At 44.8% G+C, this 22,007-nt stretch overlaps 1 protein-coding gene across 1 annotated transcript in view; it reads left to right on the forward strand.

The window, feature by feature from the left end:
* LOC131949199 (multiple PDZ domain protein) overlaps positions 1 to 22,007 on the forward strand; it is a 335,233-nt gene that overhangs the window by 75,111 nt on the left and 238,115 nt on the right. Inside the window, exons 6-7 of the mRNA XM_059310988.1 lie at positions 15,232 to 15,397; positions 20,965 to 21,132. Of these exons, the coding sequence (XP_059166971.1) occupies positions 15,232 to 15,397; positions 20,965 to 21,132 (334 nt within the window). The remainder of the gene's footprint in view (positions 1 to 15,231; positions 15,398 to 20,964; positions 21,133 to 22,007) is intronic.

The raw sequence follows: 22,007 nt of genomic DNA on the forward strand, positions 1-22,007 counted from the left end.
CCGAAAATCCATTTTCTCTCAAAATCCCTTATCCCAAAACCCCTTCCTCCTTCAATTTTTTTCCCATGATTCCCATTCACTCCTATCTCTCCTAACAAGTTTGTCCCACACAGAAAAAAAGTTTCCCGACACTAAAAATTTCCTCACTGTCATAACGCTGTTGTGCAGATTTTGTCTTCCTAGTTTTTCTGTGTTTGTTATGAATAGCAATTAGCCGCGAGTTTCTTGTTGTCATATGAATGATACGTCACCACGTCATAGCGCCGTTCAACCACCACAAAAAGTTGAGGTGGTTTAGCTCATGCATGTTTATTAAGTTTTTTTTTTCTCAGTCATTGCATGTGTTTCTTACAGGGAGATATGTCGGTTAATTTATTTTGTGGTTTAGTTTATAGACGATGATGTACCATCTCCATGATATCTTTAATGTTGTACTATCACCAATTTTGTAACATCGTCAATATAGGACATCATCATTGTTGCACTGTCATTAGTGTTGCACTTTCATTAGTGTTGCACTTTCATTAGAGTTGCACTGTCCTTAATGTAGCACTGTCCTTAATGTTGCACTGCCCTTAATGTTGCACTGTCCTTAATGTTGCACTGTCCTTAATGTTGCACTGTCCTTAATGTTGTACTACCAACAACGTTGTACTACCAGCAACATTGTACTATCAGCGATGCTGAAGTATCAACATTATTAAACACCATGACATTATTGTTGTACTAGCATCGATGTTGTACTAACATCATGTTTTACACTCATCTATACGAGTATTTACGCCGTACCGTACCGACATCACTAATGAAAAACTCTACTCCAACATCCCGCTCACTGAAGAGGAAATATTGCTGTCGGTTATTGCATAATTTATCAACAGATCGATGCTATTTTTCCACCCTACCGATCGCTATAAACATTCTAATTGAAAACACGTCGTTTAATGAAGTCACGTGCTATGTGTGTCATGTTTTCACATTTTTCCCATCACGGTATACCCGCTATAACGTCCGGAAATGTGGAGTAATGACAAAGACTTTTAGAGCAACAACCCAATGCAGATGCAATCGTTTTAGAATCGAGACTGAAGAAAGGAAATACATTCACGAGGTTGAAGCAAGTTAAACTATTTCCAATGTTGGAGTTCTATACGTCAATGGGAGATTTTGGCGGAACCTGTTGTTAGCGGATCGTTGATTGGTTGGTTTTTTATGAGCCTTGGATGTTGATTGGTCAGTTTTTTATTAGTTTTGACGCAGCGCCATTTCGTTACTATTACTTTCAATAGCTTTATTGGGCTCTGGCGGTATGGATAGGGTTGGGAGAAGGGATTGGGATGAGGACAGGGATTGGGATGGGACTGTGATTGGGATAGGGATGGGGGCAGCGATAGTGGCTGGGATTGAGGCAGGGTTGGTGATTGTGATAAGGCGAAATTTATTGGAATGGTTGGTAGTGTGAGTTAGGCTGATGTTTGATGATGTTTGGTAGTGTGAGTTAGGCTGATGTTTGATGATGCTTTGGTAGTGTGAGTTGGGCTGATGTTTGGTAGTGTGAGTTGGGCTGATGTTTGGTAGTGTGAGTTGGGCTGATGTCTGGTAGTGTGAGTTAGGCTGATGTTTGATGGTTGGTAGTGTGAGTCATGTGACTGGATACTGATTAGCTAATTGGGTATAATAATAACTTAATTAGGTTCAAATGTTGTTGTTTTCATTTAAAATATCTGAAAGCTGCATTTACGCTGTGCAATCAGAAATGTGTTGTTGTTTTTTAATTAGAACAAATTATTTTCTAGATAAATTGTTTTAACTTAATTGCACCAAATAAATTGCACTATTTCCGCTTTCATTCTCTTTAAAAAAAAAATAAGTGATTAAATTTCGCTTCAATCTTATTCTTCTTTATTTAATTCACTTCTTCTTTATCCTTCTCAAAAAAGAGGGCCTGCCTTATAGGCCTGGTCTAGAATGTATTTCCCCCAGAAAGCCCACGCTCTGGGTTATTAGATTTGTAAAATTAAAGTTGAAATAAAAAAAAACAACAGGATTGAATCAATAATTTCTCCAATGTTAGAGCTTTAATACCCGCATTGATTGGCTTCACTGGAGAACTTAGACGTTCAGATGTGGATCAAAAATACGTTTTTAGCGGATGGACATTACATAAATACAAGTTGAGAATAGATGGACATTACATAAATATAAGTTGAGGATTGATAAACATTTTACAAATAAAAGTTGGAAGATTAATGAACATTTCACAAATAGCAGTTTGAAGACTGATGAACATTTCACAAACAAAAGTTGAGGACTGGTGGACATGATACATCTGGAAATTGTGTTATTTTAGCTAGGTATCAAAATGCAATTTAACTAATTTTAACTTTAGATCTATAAACCCATAGACAAAACTTAGCGGCTAAATCAAAGCTTCACCATTGTGAAACAGTAGAGGATATGAAATCTGAGTGGATCCTAGCTGTGAGCAGGAAGCAGCTGATCTAGGCGTGTGTCACTGTTTGCACGTGCCTGTCATCTTCCAGGTTTGCACAAAGCCCGTCAGAGCACCTATGGTCAAACCACCTGTGGTCAAACTAACTGTGGTCAAACCAACTGTGGTCAAACCACCTGTGGTCAAACCACCTATGGTCAAACCGTGTTTAAAGCCCCGCTTTGTTCAAAGCACTTGACTTATGGTCAAAACACCTCTGGTTAGACCACCACTGGTAAAATCCCCGATGGTAAAATCTCATATGGTCAAAATACGTATGGTCAAACTACCTCTGGTCAGAGCACCTGTGGTCATAGCTCCGAGTACCATCATCTGTCTAAAGCTGCCCCTGGTACCGAAAGTAGGTTAGCACCAACGCCGGGTGCTGGCAGTAAATTAGGTGAGAGAATTCCTTGTACACGGCACTGCTGAAATGACCGGCTTTTTTTTCCCTGTAGTGGGGGGGGGGGGCATTGCGTGAGGGGTAGGGGAGGCAGAGCGTGAGGTAGTATCAAATTGTGTTGGGGTCGTTTTTTATGGACTCATGCTGTCGATGTTGGAGTATCGAATACGGTGTTTCGGTATATGAGTACACGCTGTGGAATATCGAATACAGTGATTCTGATAGATTTGTGTGAGTATTGTGTGAGCAGTGAAGTATCGAATTGACAGATTCTGATAGATTTCTGTGAATTTATTATATGGTTACTGGAATATCACCTACATATATCTTGACAGGTAGGCCCTATGTATTTAAGAACGACGTATGCTGTATGTATTTACACGTATTACAACCGACTGGCAGAATAAGTTCTGCTCGGTTTTTTTCGCTACATACGAAATGTTTTTTTTATTTACCAGCCATATATGCATCTATCTCAACTGTTCGATTCACTGACGTCGAAAATTCTCGAATACTGTTAAGTGTTCAAGTACTCAACTTCGTCCAGTAATTAGAGAATGAAGAAATTCTCTGTGGTTTGTAAGCCAAGTTTCTGGTGTTATGAAATAGTCTGAAATTTAAACCGGTGTTGGCACTTCTGTTTGACGAAGTATAATCTCTAATTTATAAATTTCGGTTCCCCCCAGGTCTGATGTCTACTAGCCTCAAGCTGGACATTGTGCTGTCATGTAATCAATCCTGACCACATGTATTGCCAGCCCCTATAGATTTGATGTTCTGTAAGGTCCCTACATTCGACTCTATACATCGACCGTTAGACTGTAAGGTCCAACCATCCGACTACACAATATTTACTCGTGAAGGTCCCTACACTTGACTCTACACATGGGCAGTTAGACTGGATATTTAAGGTCCCTACACTAGATTTTACTGTATACATTATAAAATGAGTTGTTTTTTTATCGAGTGAGATAGCAATGAATTGTTTAGTATTTCCTGGAGTGGAATAAACCATGTTTATATTCAAATATGGCTCCCTCGGGCCTCCCGTACAAAATAAAACGCCAGCCGTCAATCGATTGTTGGATGACAGACCAAGCTAGGGACAATTTAATAGTTTAAACACATCAGACACCCACACACAATAGACACCCCCACACAACAGACACCCCCACACACAACAGACACCCACACACAATAGACACCCCCACACACAACAGACACCCCCACACAACAGACACCCCCACACACAACAGACACCCCAACACACAACAGACACCCACACACAATAGACACCCCCACACACAACAGACACCCCCACACACAACAGACACCCCCACACAACAGACACCCCCACACACAACAGACACCCCCACACACAACAGACACCCCCACACACAACAGACACCCACACACAATAGACACCCCCACACACAACAGACACCCCCACACACAACAGACACCCACACACACAACAGACACCCCCACACACAACAGACACCCCCACACACAATAGACACCCCCACACACAACAGACACCCACACACAATAGACACCCCCACACACAACAGACACCCCCACACACAACAGACACCCCCACACACAACAGACACCCCCACACACAACAGACACCCACACACACAACAGACACCCCCACACACAATAGACACCCCCACACACAACAGACACCCACACACAATAGACACCCCCACACACAACAGACACCCCCACACACAACAGACACCCCCACACACAACAGACACCCCCACACACAATAGACACCCCCACACACAACAGACACCCACACACAATAGACACCCCCACACACAACAGACACCCACACACACAACAGACACCCCCACACACAATAGACACCCCCACACAACAGACACCCCCACACAACAGACACCCCCACACACAACAGACACCCCCACACACAACAGACACCCCCACACACAACAGACACCCCCACACACAATAGACACCCACACACACAACAGACACCCACACACAATAGACACCCCCACACACAACAGACACCCCCACACACAATAGACACCCACACACAATAGACACCCCCACACACAACAGACACCCCCACACACAACAGACACCCACACACAACAGACACCCCCACACACAACAGACACCCCCACACACAACAGACACCCCCACACACAACAGACACCCACACACACAATAGACACCCACACACAACAGACACCCCCACACACAACAGACACCCACACACACAACAGACACCCCCACACACAACAGACACCCCCACACACAACAGACACCCACACACACAACAGACACCCACACACACAACAGACACCCCCACACACAACAGACACCCCCACACACAACAGACACCCCCACACACAACAGACACAACCACACAACACACAACAGACACCCACACACACAACAGACACCCCCACACACAACAGACACCCCCACACACAACAGACACCCCCACACACAACAGACACAACCACACAACACACAACAGACACCCCCACACACAACAGACACCCCCACACACAATAGACACCCACACACAACAGACACCCCCACACACAACAGACACCCCCACACACAACAGACACCCACACACAACAGACACCCACACACACAACAGACACAACCACACAACACACAACAGACACCCACACACACAACAGACACCCCCACACAATAGACACCCACACACAACAGACACCCCCACACACAATAGACACCCACACACAACAGACACCCCCACACACAACAGACACCCCCACACACAATAGACACCCACACACAACAGACACCCACACACAACAGACACCCCCACACACAACAGACACCCACACACAACAGACACCCACACACACAACAGACACAACCACACAACACACAACAGACACCCACACACACAACAGACACCCCCACACACAACAGACACCCACACACAATAGACACCCACACACAACAGACACCCACACACACAACAGACACCCACACACACAACAGACACCCCCACACACAACAGACACCCACACACACAACAGACACCCCCACACACAACAGACACCCCCACACACAACAGACACCCACACACAACAGACACCCACACACAACAGACACCCCCACACACAACAGACACCCACACACACAATAGACACCCCCACACACAACAGACACCCCCACACACAATAGACACCCACACACAACAGACACCCCCACACACAACAGACACCCACACACACAACAGACACCCCCACACACAACAGACACCCACACACAACAGACACCCACACACACAACAGACACCCACACACAATAGACACCCCCACACAACAGACACCCACACACAACAGACACCCCCACACACAACAGACACCCACACACACAACAGACACCCACACACACAACAGACACCCACACACACAACAGACACCCCCACACACAACAGACACCCACACACAACAGACACCCACACACACAACAGACACCCCCACACACAACAGACACCCCCACACAACAGACACCCACACACAACAGACACCCCCACACACAACAGACACCCCCACACACAACAGACACCCACACACAACAGACACCCACACACACAACAGACTCGCCCTCACACAACATACACCCCCACACAACAGACACCCCCACACACACCCACACCCCACACACAACAGACACAACCACACACCACACACAACAGACACCCACACACACAACAGACACCCACACACACAAAAGACACCCCCTCACACAACATACACCTCCACACCCCACACCCAATAGACGACTACACACCCCACCATCCCCTATTCACCACACACTACTTAAAATCCGATCCCCACCATCACACACACACTTGATCCATCCCATATTTTTGTTTCGTGTGGCTAGCAGGCAATGATTCATTGTCTCTGGCTCCTGACTCGATCACCGAGATTTTTACCCGATTGATTTTACGATAAAACAGTTTTTAACTTAAGGATATAAACAGTTTTTAGCTTTAGGAAACTTGATAATTGACAACACGTATGGAAACTTTGCATTATCTAAAAACTAGGTTTCAGCAAATGTCCACCAACTCCTACCTGTATATTTCAGTATACATCCAATTAACGAAAACGCTTGTGGTACAAGTGTTTGTAATATATATTTATATATATATATATATATATATATATATATATATATATATATATATATATATATATATATAATATATATATATATATATATATATATATATATATATATATAATATATATATATATATATATATATATATATATATATATATAATATATATATATAATATATATATATATATATATATATATAATATATATATATATATAATATATATATATATATATATATATATATATATATATAATTGGACATCTTTACATATATTCTATAACTTCTAACATCTTTATTATTAGCTTCTATTGATTGCACACTAGTGGGAAGTACAAGACTTGTTATGAGGGCTTTATATGCTTTTACACACTATCTGTGAGTTATTTCACCAAGTGACCGTCCGTATACCGCGTGAGTTCACTGACCGTCCATATACCCCGTGTTCCTTCATCACGTGACCGTCAAAACACTGATAGTGTGATGTAGACATGACGTCATCTGCTCTTGTCACTACCTAGTTTACCCAGCACCGGTAACTCCACCATATGCTAAGGAAATGATTCGATTATCTCCCTTAGACTTGTTTTCTTAATTTTTAAAGCGCGACTTGGTACACAGATTTACATCTGTAGGCTAGAGCTGTGTTGGGATTTATTGTATATACGTGCGTGGTGGTGTCCACGTAGAAAATTATATATATAGATATATTCATACTACATGAAAGTTTAAACCCCATTAGTTTCATCACGTTTTGAATTGTTGAAAACTATTTTTGTTTACATTAATCATTAAGCTTAATACCAATTACATTGAGTAAACCGGATATTTCAAAATTGTTTTTATTTTATTTTTAAGAAATCTGAAATAAATTACTTTTTCCGTGCAGCGTCTGTATCTGATTTCTGATTGGACGAAAACATTGCAGGGAAGCACCTCATTGTCTGCTAGCCTAAAGGTGTTTGGTGACACGATTGTATTTCTCGGCTTTTTATAAATACTCTTTCTTTTGCTCATACACACAGCATGCACACACATTATGTACACACATATCGATTTCTACCATAAAGCGCAGCATTATTTAAACTCTCTAAAGACACACGCGTTCGTTAAAATTATTTCAACCAGTCATTAAAGTGCGTTAGTTGATACAATAATTTTCCTCATCCATTTAACCGTATAGGAAACCCACCAAACATTAACTTTGTAGCCACGCCCACCGCCCACAAAAAGCAATTAGAAGCCCATTAAAAACGAGCCGACGCCCACGAAACCCCCTCAAACATTAAAGATGCACCAACACACACAGCGTCCAGTGAACAACCGCACGCGATCCTCTGGTCAATGGCCGGGCAATTTCCAATCTTCAAATAAAGGGCAGTAACCGCGTTCTGCCCGGCTCCCCATGCGCTAACAGTGTGTCAATGTATATTTGATCTTTTCTCCCGACTTCCGGTAACATTTTTAGACGTCTGCGCATGTGATTTTCTTGATGCTGTTTCTCATGCTCTGTCGTGGCTCCCCTCTCGGCAGGCCTCGGGTGATTGAGTTAGCGAGATGTCCATCCAAAATGCGAGGTTGCACGCGCGAAAATTGGGCATGCGCGCTGGAGATAATGGAAAAAAAGAGAAATGTTCTGTCGGTGATTCTTTCCGCCTAAAGTGTTTTAGTTTGAATTAAAATTAAGCTTTTGCTTCAATTTTATATTTGTATATTATTAACATTCAAATGAATCCAACGCAACAGTTTTCTTGAAAAACCAGTTTAAAATTTTCTACAGGCTAAACTCAAATGTAGCCAATAAAATGAAAATATATTAAGTTAATGGAGCTTTTTTTTTGAAATTCTGATTATTCGAAATTCTGATTATTACAGGCAATGCGAAGAATTAGGCCATCTTATTCAAGCGCAGTATTGTCGAAGTTTTTATTATGCCGTCTAAACTACCCATTTTGTTTTTGAACGTGAGTAGTACGTTCAAAGATGGGCTCAATTACTTGTATACAACTTAAGAGTAAGGAGAATGTTTCCGCATTACCTTTTTTTTCTTATGTTAGTCTGCAATAATGTGTGTGGATGGCTGTTGTTGCTCTGTCACAGTCTAGGCTCAGTGATCCAGTAATGTTGTGATACTTCATTTTCTTTTCTTTTGAATCCAGCTATATCCATTTTTTAGTCCGTCATCTACTTGTCTCACCATTGTACCTCACCATCTACCTGACTCACCACTGTACTTCACCATCTACACATATCATCTACATGTACCACCATTGTGCCCCATCAACTACCTGTCTTACCACCTCCCCATCACCTACCTGTATCACCACCTTTCCATCACATACCTGTCTCACCACCTCCCCATCACCTACCTGTCTCACCACCTCCCCCATCACCTACCTGTATCACCACCTTCCCCCCATCACCTACCTGTATCACCACCTTTCCATCACATACCTGTCTCACCACCTCCCCATCACCTACCTGTCTCACCACCTCCCCCATCACCTACCTGTATCACCACCTCCCCCCCCATCACCTACCTGTATTACCACCTCCCCCATCACCTACCTGTATTACCACCTCCCCCATCACCCACCTGTCTTACCACCTCCCCCATCACCTACCTGTATCACCACCTCCCCCATCACCTACCTGTCTCACCACCTCCCCCATCACCTACCTGTATTACCACCTCCCCCATCACCTACCTGTCTCACCACCTCCCCCATCACCTACCTGTATTACCACCTCCCCATCACCTAAATGTCTCATCACCTCCCCATCACCTACCTGTATCACCACCTCCCCCATCACCTACCTGTATTACCACCTCCCCATCACCTAAATGTCTCATCACCTCCCCATCACCTACCTGTATCACCACCTCCCCCATCACCTACCTGTATTACCACCTCCCCATCACCTAAATGTCTCATCACCTCCCCATCACCCACCTGTCTCACAACCTCCCCCATCACCTACCTGTCTCACCACCTCCCCCATCACCCACCTGTCTCACCACCTCCCCCATCACCCACCTGTCTCACCACCTCCCCCCCCATCACCTACCTGTCTCACCACCTCCCCCATCACCCACCTGTCTCACCACCTCCCCCATCACCCACCTGTCTCACCACCTCCCCCATCACCTACCTGTCTCACCACCTCCCCCATCACCCACCTGTCTCACCACCTCCCCCATCACCTACCTGTCTCACCACCTCCCCCATCACCCACCTGTCTCACCACCTCCCCCATCACCTACCTGTCTCACCACCTCCCCCATCACCCACCTGTCTCACCACCTCCCCCATCACCTACCTGTATTACCACCTCCCCCATCACCCACCTGTCTCACCACCTCCCCCCCCCCATCACCTACCTGTCTCACCACCTCCCCCATCACCTACCTGTATCACCACCTCCCCCCCCCATCACCTACCTGTATTACCACCTCCCCCATCACCTACCTGTATTACCACCTCCCCCATCACCCACCTGTCTCACCACCTCCCCCATCACCTACCTGTCTCACCACCTCCCCCATCACCTACCTGTCTCACCACCTCCCCCATCACCACCTGTATCACCTCTCCCGTACCACACCCATCTACCCCTGCCGAAATTGATTGAGCACCGAAGACGAGCTGAAATTGAAAACACGATTGATAACAAGACATACAAATTGGCAGCTGTATTGATTGCTCATGTATTTATGTAGATCACTGAGGCGTAAGACATGGGGCTTGGAGAAGATGGTCGCCCCTATGTAAGGGCTATTGATTATCTTTGGAGGATTATCTTACAAAAAGAAATATAAAAAATGATAATTGCCATGTTTGAATTATATCCTTAAATCTTTAAACTGTCTTTCTGTGTTATAAAAACCTGGTGCTGTTTTTTATTTTATTTTTGCGGCGTTAGCACAGCAACGTGCTTTTACCCCTTTATACACATTTATTTTTAAAACACAACGTTTTTTTTAACACAATGTTATAGCTCTCGCTGTGGTGAGACGTCGTTGTACTGCTAACCCGAAAGTCTCGAGTTTGAATCCCGGGTTCGTGTCAGTACACCGCATCTAAGTGCAACAAGCTCTGATGGGTACCTGACGCACGCTAGGGAAAGTAAAGGCGACTGGGCATAGTACTGACGACACTATCCCTTCATATGCTGAGGTCAAAGAAACAGATGAACTCTTATTCACCCGCTTCAATGTACCTACAGCTTTGAAAGTGTACTTAAGTTGTCTGTAGTCTTACTTTGCTTGTTCGGTGGTCTTATTTTGCTGGTCTTATTTTCCAACTCGATGGTTCTGTATCAAATATCGCCTCTGTGTCTCGTGTATTTTACTATATCTGCTGATGTCTGATATATATATGTATATATATATATATATATATATATATATATATATATATATATATATATATATATATATATATATATATATATATATATATATATATATATATATATATATATATATATATATATATATATATATATATATATATATATATATATATATATATATATATATATGAAATATATGTATGAAATATATACTCTGTTGTCTGTAAAATACCATCAGACGCCATGTTCACTACAAATTCCCAGCAGATGAATCTAAGGCCTGTTGGCAAGACTTATGTAACCAATAGAACTTCCCAGTGACTGTCCACATACAGGGGCGGGTGAGGGACGTGGGTCGCTGAAAGGTTTAAATAAGAGGGCTATTACAGGCTAGAATGGGGGACGAGATAGGGCTTGTGTTGACACTGGGCTAGATCGAAGTATGTGTTTGATCAGTCTGTCGTTGGGTGGATGTTGGCAGAGATTTTCTGCACAGGTTTAGTGGGTCATTGGGTGGACAGGCAGGGGTTAAGTAGGTCATTGGGTGGACAGGCAGGGATTTAGTGGGTCATCGGGTGGACAGGCAGGGATTTAGTGGGTCATTGGGTGGACAGGCAGGGATTTAGTGGGTCATTGGGTGGGTCATTGGGTGGACAGGCAGGGATTTAGTGGGTCATTGGGTGGACAGGCAGGGATTTAGTGGGTCATTGGGTGGACAAGCAGGGATTTAGTGGGTCATTGGGTGGACAGGCAGGGATTTAGTGGGTCATTGGGTGGACAGGCCGGGATTTAGTGGGTCATAGGGTGGACAGGCAGGGATTTAGTGGGTCATTGGGTGGACAGGCAGGGATTTAGTGGGTCGTTGGGTGGACGGGCAGGGGTTTAGTGGGTCATTGGGTGGACAGGCAGGGATTTAGTGGGTCATTGGGTGGACAGGCAGGGATTTAGTGGGTCATTGGGTGGACAAGCAGGGATTTAGTGGGTCATTGGATGGACAGGCAGGGATTTAGTGGGTCATTGGGTGGACAGGCCGGGATTTAGTGGGTCATAGGGTGGACAGGCCGGGATTTAGTGGGTCATAGGGTGGACAGGCAGGGATTTAGTGGGTCATTGGGTGGACAGGCAGGGATTTAGTGGGTCATTGGGTGGACAGGCAGGGATTTAGTGGGTCATTGGGTGGGTCATTGGGTGGACAGGCAGGGATTTAGTGGGTCATTGGGTGGACAGGCAGGGTTTTAGTGGGTCATTGGGTGGACAGGCAGGGATTTAGTGGGTCATTGGGTGGACAGGCAGGGATTTAGTGGGTCATTGGGTGGACAGGCAGGGATTTAGTGGGTCATTGGGTGGACAGGCAGGGATTTAGTGGGTCATTGGGTGGACAGGCAGGGGTTTAGTGGGTCATTGGGTGGACAGGCAGGGGTTTAGTGGGTCATTGGGTGGACAGGCAGGGATTTAGTGGGTCATTGGGTGGACAGGCAGGGATTTAGTGGGTCATTGGGTGGACAGGCAGGGATTTAGTGGGTCATTGGGTGGACAGGCAGGGGTTTAGTGGGTCATTGGGTGGACAGGCAGGGGTTTAGTGGGTCATTGGGTGGACAGGCAGGGATTTAGTGGGTCATTGGGTGGACAGGCAGGGATTTAGTGGGTCATTGGGTGGACAGGCAGGGTTTTAGTGGGTCATTGGGTGGACAGGCCGGGATTTAGTGGGTCATTGGGTGGACAGGCAGGGATTTAGTGGGTCATTGGGTGGACAGGCAGGGATTTAGTGGGTCATTGGGTGGACAGGCAGGGATTTAGTGGGTCATTGGGTGGACAGGCAGGGATTTAGTGGGTCATTGGGTGGACAGGCAGGGATTTAGTGGGTCATTGGGTGGACAGGCAGGGATTTAGTGGGTCATTGGGTGGACAGGCCGGGATTTAGTGGGTCATTGGGTGGACAGGCAGGGATTTAGTGGGTCATTGGGTGGACAGGCAGGGATTTAGTGGGTCATTGGGTGGACAGGCAGGGATTTAGTTGGTCATTGGGTGGACAGGCAGGGATTTAGTGGGTCATTGGGTGGACAGGCAGGGATTTAGTGGGTCATTGGGTGGACAGGCAGGGATTTAGTGGGTCATTGGGTGGACAGGCAGGGATTTAGTGGGTCATTGGGTGGACAGGCAGGGATTTAGTGGGTCATTGGGTGGACAGGCAGGGATTTAATGGGTCATAGGGTGGACAGGCAGGGATTTAGTGGGTCATAGGGTGGACAGGCAGGGATTTAGTGAGTGGACAGGCCGGCATTTAGGGGGTCATTGGGTGGACAGGCCGGCATTTAGTGGGTCATTGGATGGACAGGCAGGGATTTAGTGGGTCATTGGGTGGACAGGCAGGGATTTAGTGAGTGGACCGGCCGGCATTTAAGGGGTCATTAGGTGGCCAGGCAGGGATTTAGTGGGTCATTGGGTGGACAGGCAGGGATTTAGTGGGTCATTGGGTGGACAGGCAGGGATTTAGTGGGTCATTGGGTGGACAGGCAGGGATTTAGTGGGTCATTGGGTGGACAAGCAGGGATTTAGTGGGTCATTGGGTGGACAGGCAGGGATTTAGTGGGTCATTGGGTGGACAAGCAGGGATTTAGTGGGTCATTGGGTGGACAGGCAGGGATTTAGTGGGTCGTTGGGTGGACAGGCAGGGATTTAGTGGGTCATTGGGTGGACAGGCAGGGATTTAGTGGGTCATTGGGTGGACAGGCAGGGATTTAGTGGGTCGTTGGGTGGACAGGCAGGGATTTAGTGGGTCGTTGGGTGGACAGGCAGGGATTTAGTGGGTCATTGTGTGGACAGGCAGGGATTTAGTGGGTCATTGGGTGGACAGGCAGGGATTTAGTGGGTCATTGGGTGGACAGGCCGGGATTTAGTGGGTCGTTGGGTGGACAGGCAGGGATTTAGTGGGTCATGTGTGGACAGGCAGGGATTTAGTGGGTCATTGGGTGGACAGGCCGGGATTTAGTGGGTCATTTGGTGGACAGGCAGGGATTTAGTGGGTCATTGGGTGGACAGGCAGGGATTTAGTGGGTCATTGTGTGGACAGGCAGGGATTTAGTGGGTCATTGGGTGTACAGGCAGGGATTTAGTTGGTGGACAGGCAGGGGTTTAGTGGGTCATTGGGTGGACAGGCCGGAATTTTCTGCAGATGTTTGGTTTGTCATTATCTTATTAGTATGCCTTTTATATTGTATGATTTTGTGTTTGATAGCCTGTGTGATAGATCTTGTGTAAAGAGCGTGTGTGTGAGTGAGAGCGTGTGAGAGAGGAACCTGTGTGTCTCCTATCTTCCAGAGTTATGATCTATAGACAAAATGTATTTATATTGTATGTATACATTCCAGATACCCCTCCCCCGTATAAAGACCTAGCGTTCAATAGTTCTAGTTTAGCTCACCCTGCACGATCAAATGAAGTCCTATGTGCGGCGTTAATCTTCTCAGAGTTGTTTAATCCCCCTCTATTCTGTCAGGTAATCCCTGTTAATGAGCCAAGCTACATATTCGTTTAAAGCAGTTTACGATTATCTCTCATATAGGCTTTAAACAAAGAAGTGGGGTTTGTTAAACATATAGTTGAATACAAGCTACTGTTCACACTCTTGTTTCACAGAATAAATTCACTGTTATGTTTTCATTTTGTTGATGGCATTATCATCATTATAGCATTGTTGGGCACTTAGGTATACTGTGATGTTAAGCATAAACATTTACTGACTTTGATAGCTGCTGATTTTTAATGTGATGTTAAACATAAACATTTACCGACCGTGATGGCTAATGATTTAAAATTTTCTTCCCAGAGATGGCCGTCTACGAGAGGAAGATCAACTGTTGGCCATCAATGGCCAGCCCCTAGAGGTGTCCCAAAAGGAGGCCATCAGTATACTACAGAGTGCCAAGGGTACGACCGAGATTGTGGTGGCCCGGGGTCCACCGGCCACCCCACGAGCTGAGCTTCCCCTCCAGGTTAGTAGCTGCCCGACCACTGCACGAACACTGCCCGACCACTGCCCCGCTGTTCGCACTTGTCTGATAGTCTATAGAAAGATATTAACTGACATCAACTGTCTTTAGGAAAATCTAACTTACAAACTGGCACCTACTGTCTTTACAGATAAATCCTGTTAAATAAATAATACTAAATCTGAAACTGGTCGCAGCTGTCTGTATATATATATTTATTTGTAAATTTTTAACATGCCTCGACTGTATTTAAATGTATTCACTAGCCAGAAAAAATGTTGATGTATAGTTATAAAATTTCTCTTTCCAACAGCTGCCCTATTAAAGTTGTTCAGTTTGTAAATTGTAGCAGAATATTAAAATACCTTTTAGACAAATGCATTGCGTGTACCTTTGTAAAACTGTACACTAATTTTGTCTAAATAGTTGTTTTTGTTTAACTGTAGGCCATCACGATCAATTGTATACGAAATGTTTTTTTTCCCAGCAGTCCCCACTCTGCCTCGACCACTGTATAAATTGTCTTTATTTTTCCCAGCAGTCACGGCCCCGACTACTGTATAAATTGTCTTTATTTTTCCCAGCAGTCCCCACTCTGCCTCGACTACTGTATAAATTGTCTTTATTTTTCCCAGCAGTCACGGCCCCGACCACTGTATAAATTGTCTTTATTTTTCCCAGCAGTCCCCACTCTGCCTCGACCACTGTATAAATTGTCTTTATTTTTCCCAGCAGTCCCCACTCTGCCTCGACCACTGTATAAATTGTCTTTATTTTTCCCAGCAGTCCCCACTCTGCCTCGACTACTGTATAAATTGTCTTTATTTTTCCCAGCAGTCCCCACTCTGCCTCGACCACTGTATAAATTGTCTTTATTTTTCCCAGCAGTCCCCACTCTGCCTCGACTACTGTATAAATTGTCTTTATTTTTCCCAACAGTCACGGCCCCGACCACTGTATAAATTGTCTTTATTTTTCCCAGCAGTCCCCACTCTGCCTCGACTACTGTATAAATTGTCTTTATTTTTCCCAGCAGTCCCCACTCTGCCTCGACCACTGTATAAATTGTCTTTATTTTTCCCAGCAGTCCCCACTCTGCCTCGACCACTGTATAAATTGTCTTTATTTTTCCCAGCAGTCACGGCCCCGACTACTGTATAAATTGTCTTTATTTTTCCCAGCAGTCCCCACTCTGCCTCGACCACTGTATAAATTGTCTTTATTTTTCCCAGCAGTCCCCACTCTGCCTCGACTACTGTATAAATTGTCTTTATTTTTCCCAGCAGTCCCCACTCTGCCTCGACCACTGTATAAATTGTCTTTATTTTTCCCAGCAGTCACGGCCCCGACTACTGTATAAATTGTCTTTATTTTTCCCAGCAGTTCCCACTCTCCCTCGACCACTGTATAAATTGTCTTTATTTTTCCCAGCAGTCCCCACTCTCCCTCAACCACTGTATAAATTGTCTTTATTTTTCCCAGCAGTCCCCACTCTCCCTCGACCACTGTATAAATTGTCTTTATTTTTCCCAGCAGTCCCCACTCTGCCTCGACTACTGTATAAATTGTCTTTATTTTTCCCAGCAGTCACGGCCCCGACTACTGTATAAATTGTCTTTATTTTTCCCAGCAGTCCCCACTCTGCCTCGACCACTGTATAAATTTTCTTTATTTTTCCCAGCAGTCCCCACTCTGCCTCGACCACTGTATAAATTGTCTTTATTTTTCCCAGCAGTCCCCACTCTCCCTCGACCACTGTATAAATTGTCTTTATTTTTTCCCAGCAGTCCCCACTCTGCCTCGACTACTGTATAAATTGTCTTTATTTTTCCCAGCAGTCCCCACTCTGCCTCGACCACTGTATAAATTGTCTTTATTTTTCCCAGCAGTCCCCACTCTGCCTCGACCACTGTATAAATTGTCTTTATTTTTCCCAGCAGTCACGGCCCCGACTACTGTATAAATTGTCTTTATTTTTCCCAGCAGTCCCCACTCTGCCTCGACTACTGTATAAATTGTCTTTATTTTTCCCAACAGTCACGGCCCCGACCACTGTATAAATTGTCTTTATTTTTCCCAGCAGTCCCCACTCTGCCTCGACTACTGTATAAATTGTCTTTATTTTTCCCAGCAGTCCCCACTCTGCCTCGACCACTGTATAAATTGTCTTTATTTTTCCCAGCAGTCCCCACTCTGCCTCGACCACTGTATAAATTGTCTTTATTTTTCCCAGCAGTCACGGCCCCGACTACTGTATAAATTGTCTTTATTTTTCCCAGCAGTCCCCACTCTGCCTCGACCACTGTATAAATTGTCTTTATTTTTCCCAGCAGTCCCCACTCTGCCTCGACCACTGTATAAATTGTCTTTATTTTTCCCAGCAGTCCCCACTCTGCCTCGACCACTGTATAAATTGTCTTTATTTTTCCCAGCAGTCACGGCCCCGACTACTGTATAAATTGTCTTTATTTTTCCCAGCAGTCCCCACTCTGCCTCGACCACTGTATAAATTGTCTTTATTTTTCCCAGCAGTCCCCACTCTGCCTCGACCACTGTATAAATTGTCTTTATTTTTCCCAGCAGTCCCCACTCTCCCTCAACCACTGTATAAATTGTCTTTATTTTTCCCAGCAGTCCCCACTCTCCCTCGACCACTGTATAAATTGTCTTTATTTTTCCCAGCAGTCCCCACTCTGCCTCGACTACTGTATAAATTGTCTTTATTTTTCCCAGCAGTCACGACCCCGACCACTGTATAAATTGTCTTTATTTTTCCCAGCAGTCCCCACTCTGCCTCGACCACTGTATAAATTGTCTTTATTTTTCCCAGCAGTCACGGCCCCGACTACTGTATAAATTGTCTTTATTTTTCCCAGCAGTCCCCACTCTGTCTCGACTACTGTATAAATTGTCTTTATTTTTCCCAGCAGTCCCCACTCTGCCTCGACCACTGTATAAATTGTCTTTATTTTTCCCAGCAGTCCCCACTCTGCCTCGACCACTGTATAAATTGTCTTTATTTTTCCCAGCAGTCCCCACTCTGCCTCGACCACTGTATAAATTGTCTTTATTTTTCCCAGCAGTCCCCACTCTGCCTCGACTACTGTATAAATTGTCTTTATTTTTCCCAGCAGTCCCCACTCTGCCTCGACCACTGTATAAATTGTCTTTATTTTTCCCAGCAGTCCCCACTCTGCCTCGACCACTGTATAAATTGTCTTTATTTTTCCCAGCAGTCACGGCCCCGACTACTGTATAAATTGTCTTTATTTTTCCCAGCAGTCACGGCCCCACTCTGCCTCGACTACTGTATAAATTGTCTTTATTTTTCCCAGCAGTCCCCACTCTGCCTCGACCACTGTATAAATTGTCTTTATTTTTCCCAGCAGTCCCCACTCTGCCTCGACCACTGTATAAATTATCTTTATTTTTCCCAGCAGTCCCCACTCTGCCTCGACCACTGTATAAAATGTCTTTATTTTTCCCAGCAGTCACGGCCCCGACCACTGTATAAATTGTCTTTATTTTTCCCAGCAGTCCCCACTCTGCCTCGACTACTGTATAAATTGTCTTTATTTTTCCCAGCAGTCCCCACTCTGCCTCGACCACTGTATAAATTGTCTTTATTTTTCCCAGCAGTCCCCACTCTCCCTCGACCACTGTATAAATTGTCTTTATTTTTCCCAGCAGTCCCCACTCTGCCTCGACCACTGTATAAATTGTCTTTATTTTTCCCAGCAGTCACGGCCCCGACTACTGTATAAATTGTCTTTATTTTTCCCAGCAGTCCCCACTCTGCCTCGACTACTGTATAAATTGTCTTTTTTTTTCCCAGCAGTCACGGCCCCGACCACTGTATAAATTGTCTTTATTTTTCCCAGCAGTCCCCACTCTGCCTCGACCACTGTATAAATTGTCTTTATTTTTCCCAGCAGTCACGGCCCCGACTACTGTATAAATTGTCTTTATTTTTCCCAGCAGTCACGGCCCCACTCTGCCTCGACTACTGTATAAATTGTCTTTATTTTTCCCAGCAGTCCCCACTCTGCCTCGACCACTGTATAAATTGTCTTTATTTTTCCCAGCAGTCCCCACTCTGCCTCGACCACTGTATAAATTATCTTTATTTTTCCCAGCAGTCCCCACTCTGCCTCGACCACTGTATAAAATGTCTTTATTTTTCCCAGCAGTCACGGCCCCGACCACTGTATAAATTGTCTTTATTTTTCCCAGCAGTCCCCACTCTGCCTCGACTACTGTATAAATTGTCTTTATTTTTCCCAGCAGTCCCCACTCTGCCTCGACCACTGTATAAATTGTCTTTATTTTTCCCAGCAGTCCCCACTCTCCCTCGACCACTGTATAAATTGTCTTTATTTTTCCCAGCAGTCCCCACTCTGCCTCGACCACTGTATAAATTGTCTTTATTTTTCCCAGCAGTCACGGCCCCGACTACTGTATAAATTGTCTTTATTTTTCCCAGCAGTCCCCACTCTGCCTCGACTACTGTATAAATTGTCTTTTTTTTTCCCAGCAGTCACGGCCCCGACCACTGTATAAATTGTCTTTATTTTTCCCAGCAGTCCCCACTCTGCCTCGACCACTGTATAAATTGTCTTTATTTTTCCCAGCAGTCACGGCCCCGACCACTGTATAAATTGTCTTTATTTTTCCCAGCAGTCCCCACTCTGCCTCGACCACTGTATAAATTGTCTTTATTTTTCCCAACAGTCACGGCCCCACTCTGCCTCGACCACTGTATAAATTGTCTTTATTTTTCCCAGCAGTCCCCACTCTGCCTCGACCACTGTATAAATTGTCTTTATTTTTCCCAGCAGTCCCCACTCTCCCTCGACCACTGTATAAATTGTCTTTATTTTTCCCAGCAGTCCCCACTCTCCCTCGACCACTGTATAAATTGTCTTTATTTTTCCCAGCAGTCACGGCCCCGACTACTGTATAAATTGTCTTTATTTTTCCCAGCAGTCCCCACTCTGCCTCGACCACTGTATAAATTGTCTTTATTTTTCCCAGCAGTCCCCACTCTGCCTCGACCACTGTATAAATTGTCTTTATTTTTCCCAGCAGTCCCCACTCTCCCTCAACCACTGTATAAATTGTCTTTATTTTTCCCAGCAGTCCCCACTCTGCCTCGACCACTGTATAAATTGTCTTTATTTTTCCCAACAGTCCCCACTCTGCCTCGACCACTGTATAAATTGTCTTTATTTTTCCCAGCAGTCACGGCCCCGACTACTGTATAAATTGTCTTTATTTTTCCCAGCAGTCCCCACTCTGCCTCGACCACTGTATAAATTGTCTTTATTTTTCCCAGCAGTCCCCACTCTGCCTCGACCACTGTATAAATTGTCTTTATTTTTCCCATTAGTCACCCCCCCCCCCCCCCCCACTCTCCCTCGACCACTGTATAAATTGTCTTTATTTTTCCCAGCAGTCCCCACTCTGCCTCGACCACTGTATAAATTGTCTTTATTTTTCCCATTAGTCACCCCCCCCCCCCCCCCCCACTCTCCCTCGACCACTGTATAAATTGTCTTTATTTTTCCCAGCAGTCACGGCCCCACTCTGCCTCGACTACGGGGGAGGAAGACAGAAAAGGGGAAGAGGCCGAAGAAGAAGGAGAGGACGAAGATAAAGAGGAGGCCTTTGAGAAAAGAGAAGAAGAGGAGGAGGAGACTGAAGACGGGAGAAACAGCCAGGAAAAGACAGACATGGTGGTAAGCTTTTGTATTTCACTGTTGTTTCCCTTTGTGAAAGTTGTATCCCTTGGGAGTATGAGTTGCTTCCCTTAGTATGTGAGTTGTATCCCTTTGTGAAATTCATTAATATGTGAGTTGTTTCCCTTGCTGCTGGTTTCCTTGTTGTATTATCTGTCTTGTTCAGTCTTTCTTTGTTATCACACCAAAACGTTTTAAATTAAGAAGCAACTAGTTTAAATGATTAAAATACAAAATGTCATTCCATGTTAACCCTTCTGCCGTTCTCTCGCGGAGTGTTTTCAAAATCAGCCGACCTCAACACGTTAAATTACCAGAATTTACTTCACCTTTCCACCCCCTCCACCCATTTCCGCATCCCCCCAGCGTTATGTAAGGAGTGATTGACCGCGACACTCCAAGTGTCAAGGCTCAGCCATCGATTTGACTGGCCCCATTTGTGGCCCTGTTCCTCCCGTCTAGGGACTCAAGATGAGCCTGACGCTGCATACACTCGACCCTGGCCCTCCCCTTTCTCCTTTTTATCTATCAATTCCGTTAAATGCCAGCGTGCATTTTAAACGCTCCGACGTTCCCTTTTTACCCCCTTCCTTTCATCCTCATGTAATACGTACATAGAATTCTGTATCTTTTAGGCAAATGTGCCATTTTTTTTTCCTAGTCAGAATCCAGCCCTTGAGAGGCCATGTAAATGCGTTGTTTTTTTTTTTGTTTTATTTGTGCATTATTTTATGGCTATTTCCTACATTACCTTGGCAGGGATACATCCTTCACTTTACTGCATGTTGCACGTGAAATATAACCCCGTCTAAATATAGTTTAAAATCTAGTTACATACAAACCCACCTCAAGTACATTCAACATGCCCACCCAAC

This window comes from Physella acuta, unplaced genomic scaffold, assembly GCF_028476545.2.
Source record: "Physella acuta isolate Inbredline_101_S28 unplaced genomic scaffold, ASM2847654v3 ptg000677l, whole genome shotgun sequence".
In the NCBI taxonomy this organism is placed as follows: domain Eukaryota; kingdom Metazoa; phylum Mollusca; class Gastropoda; family Physidae; genus Physella; species Physella acuta.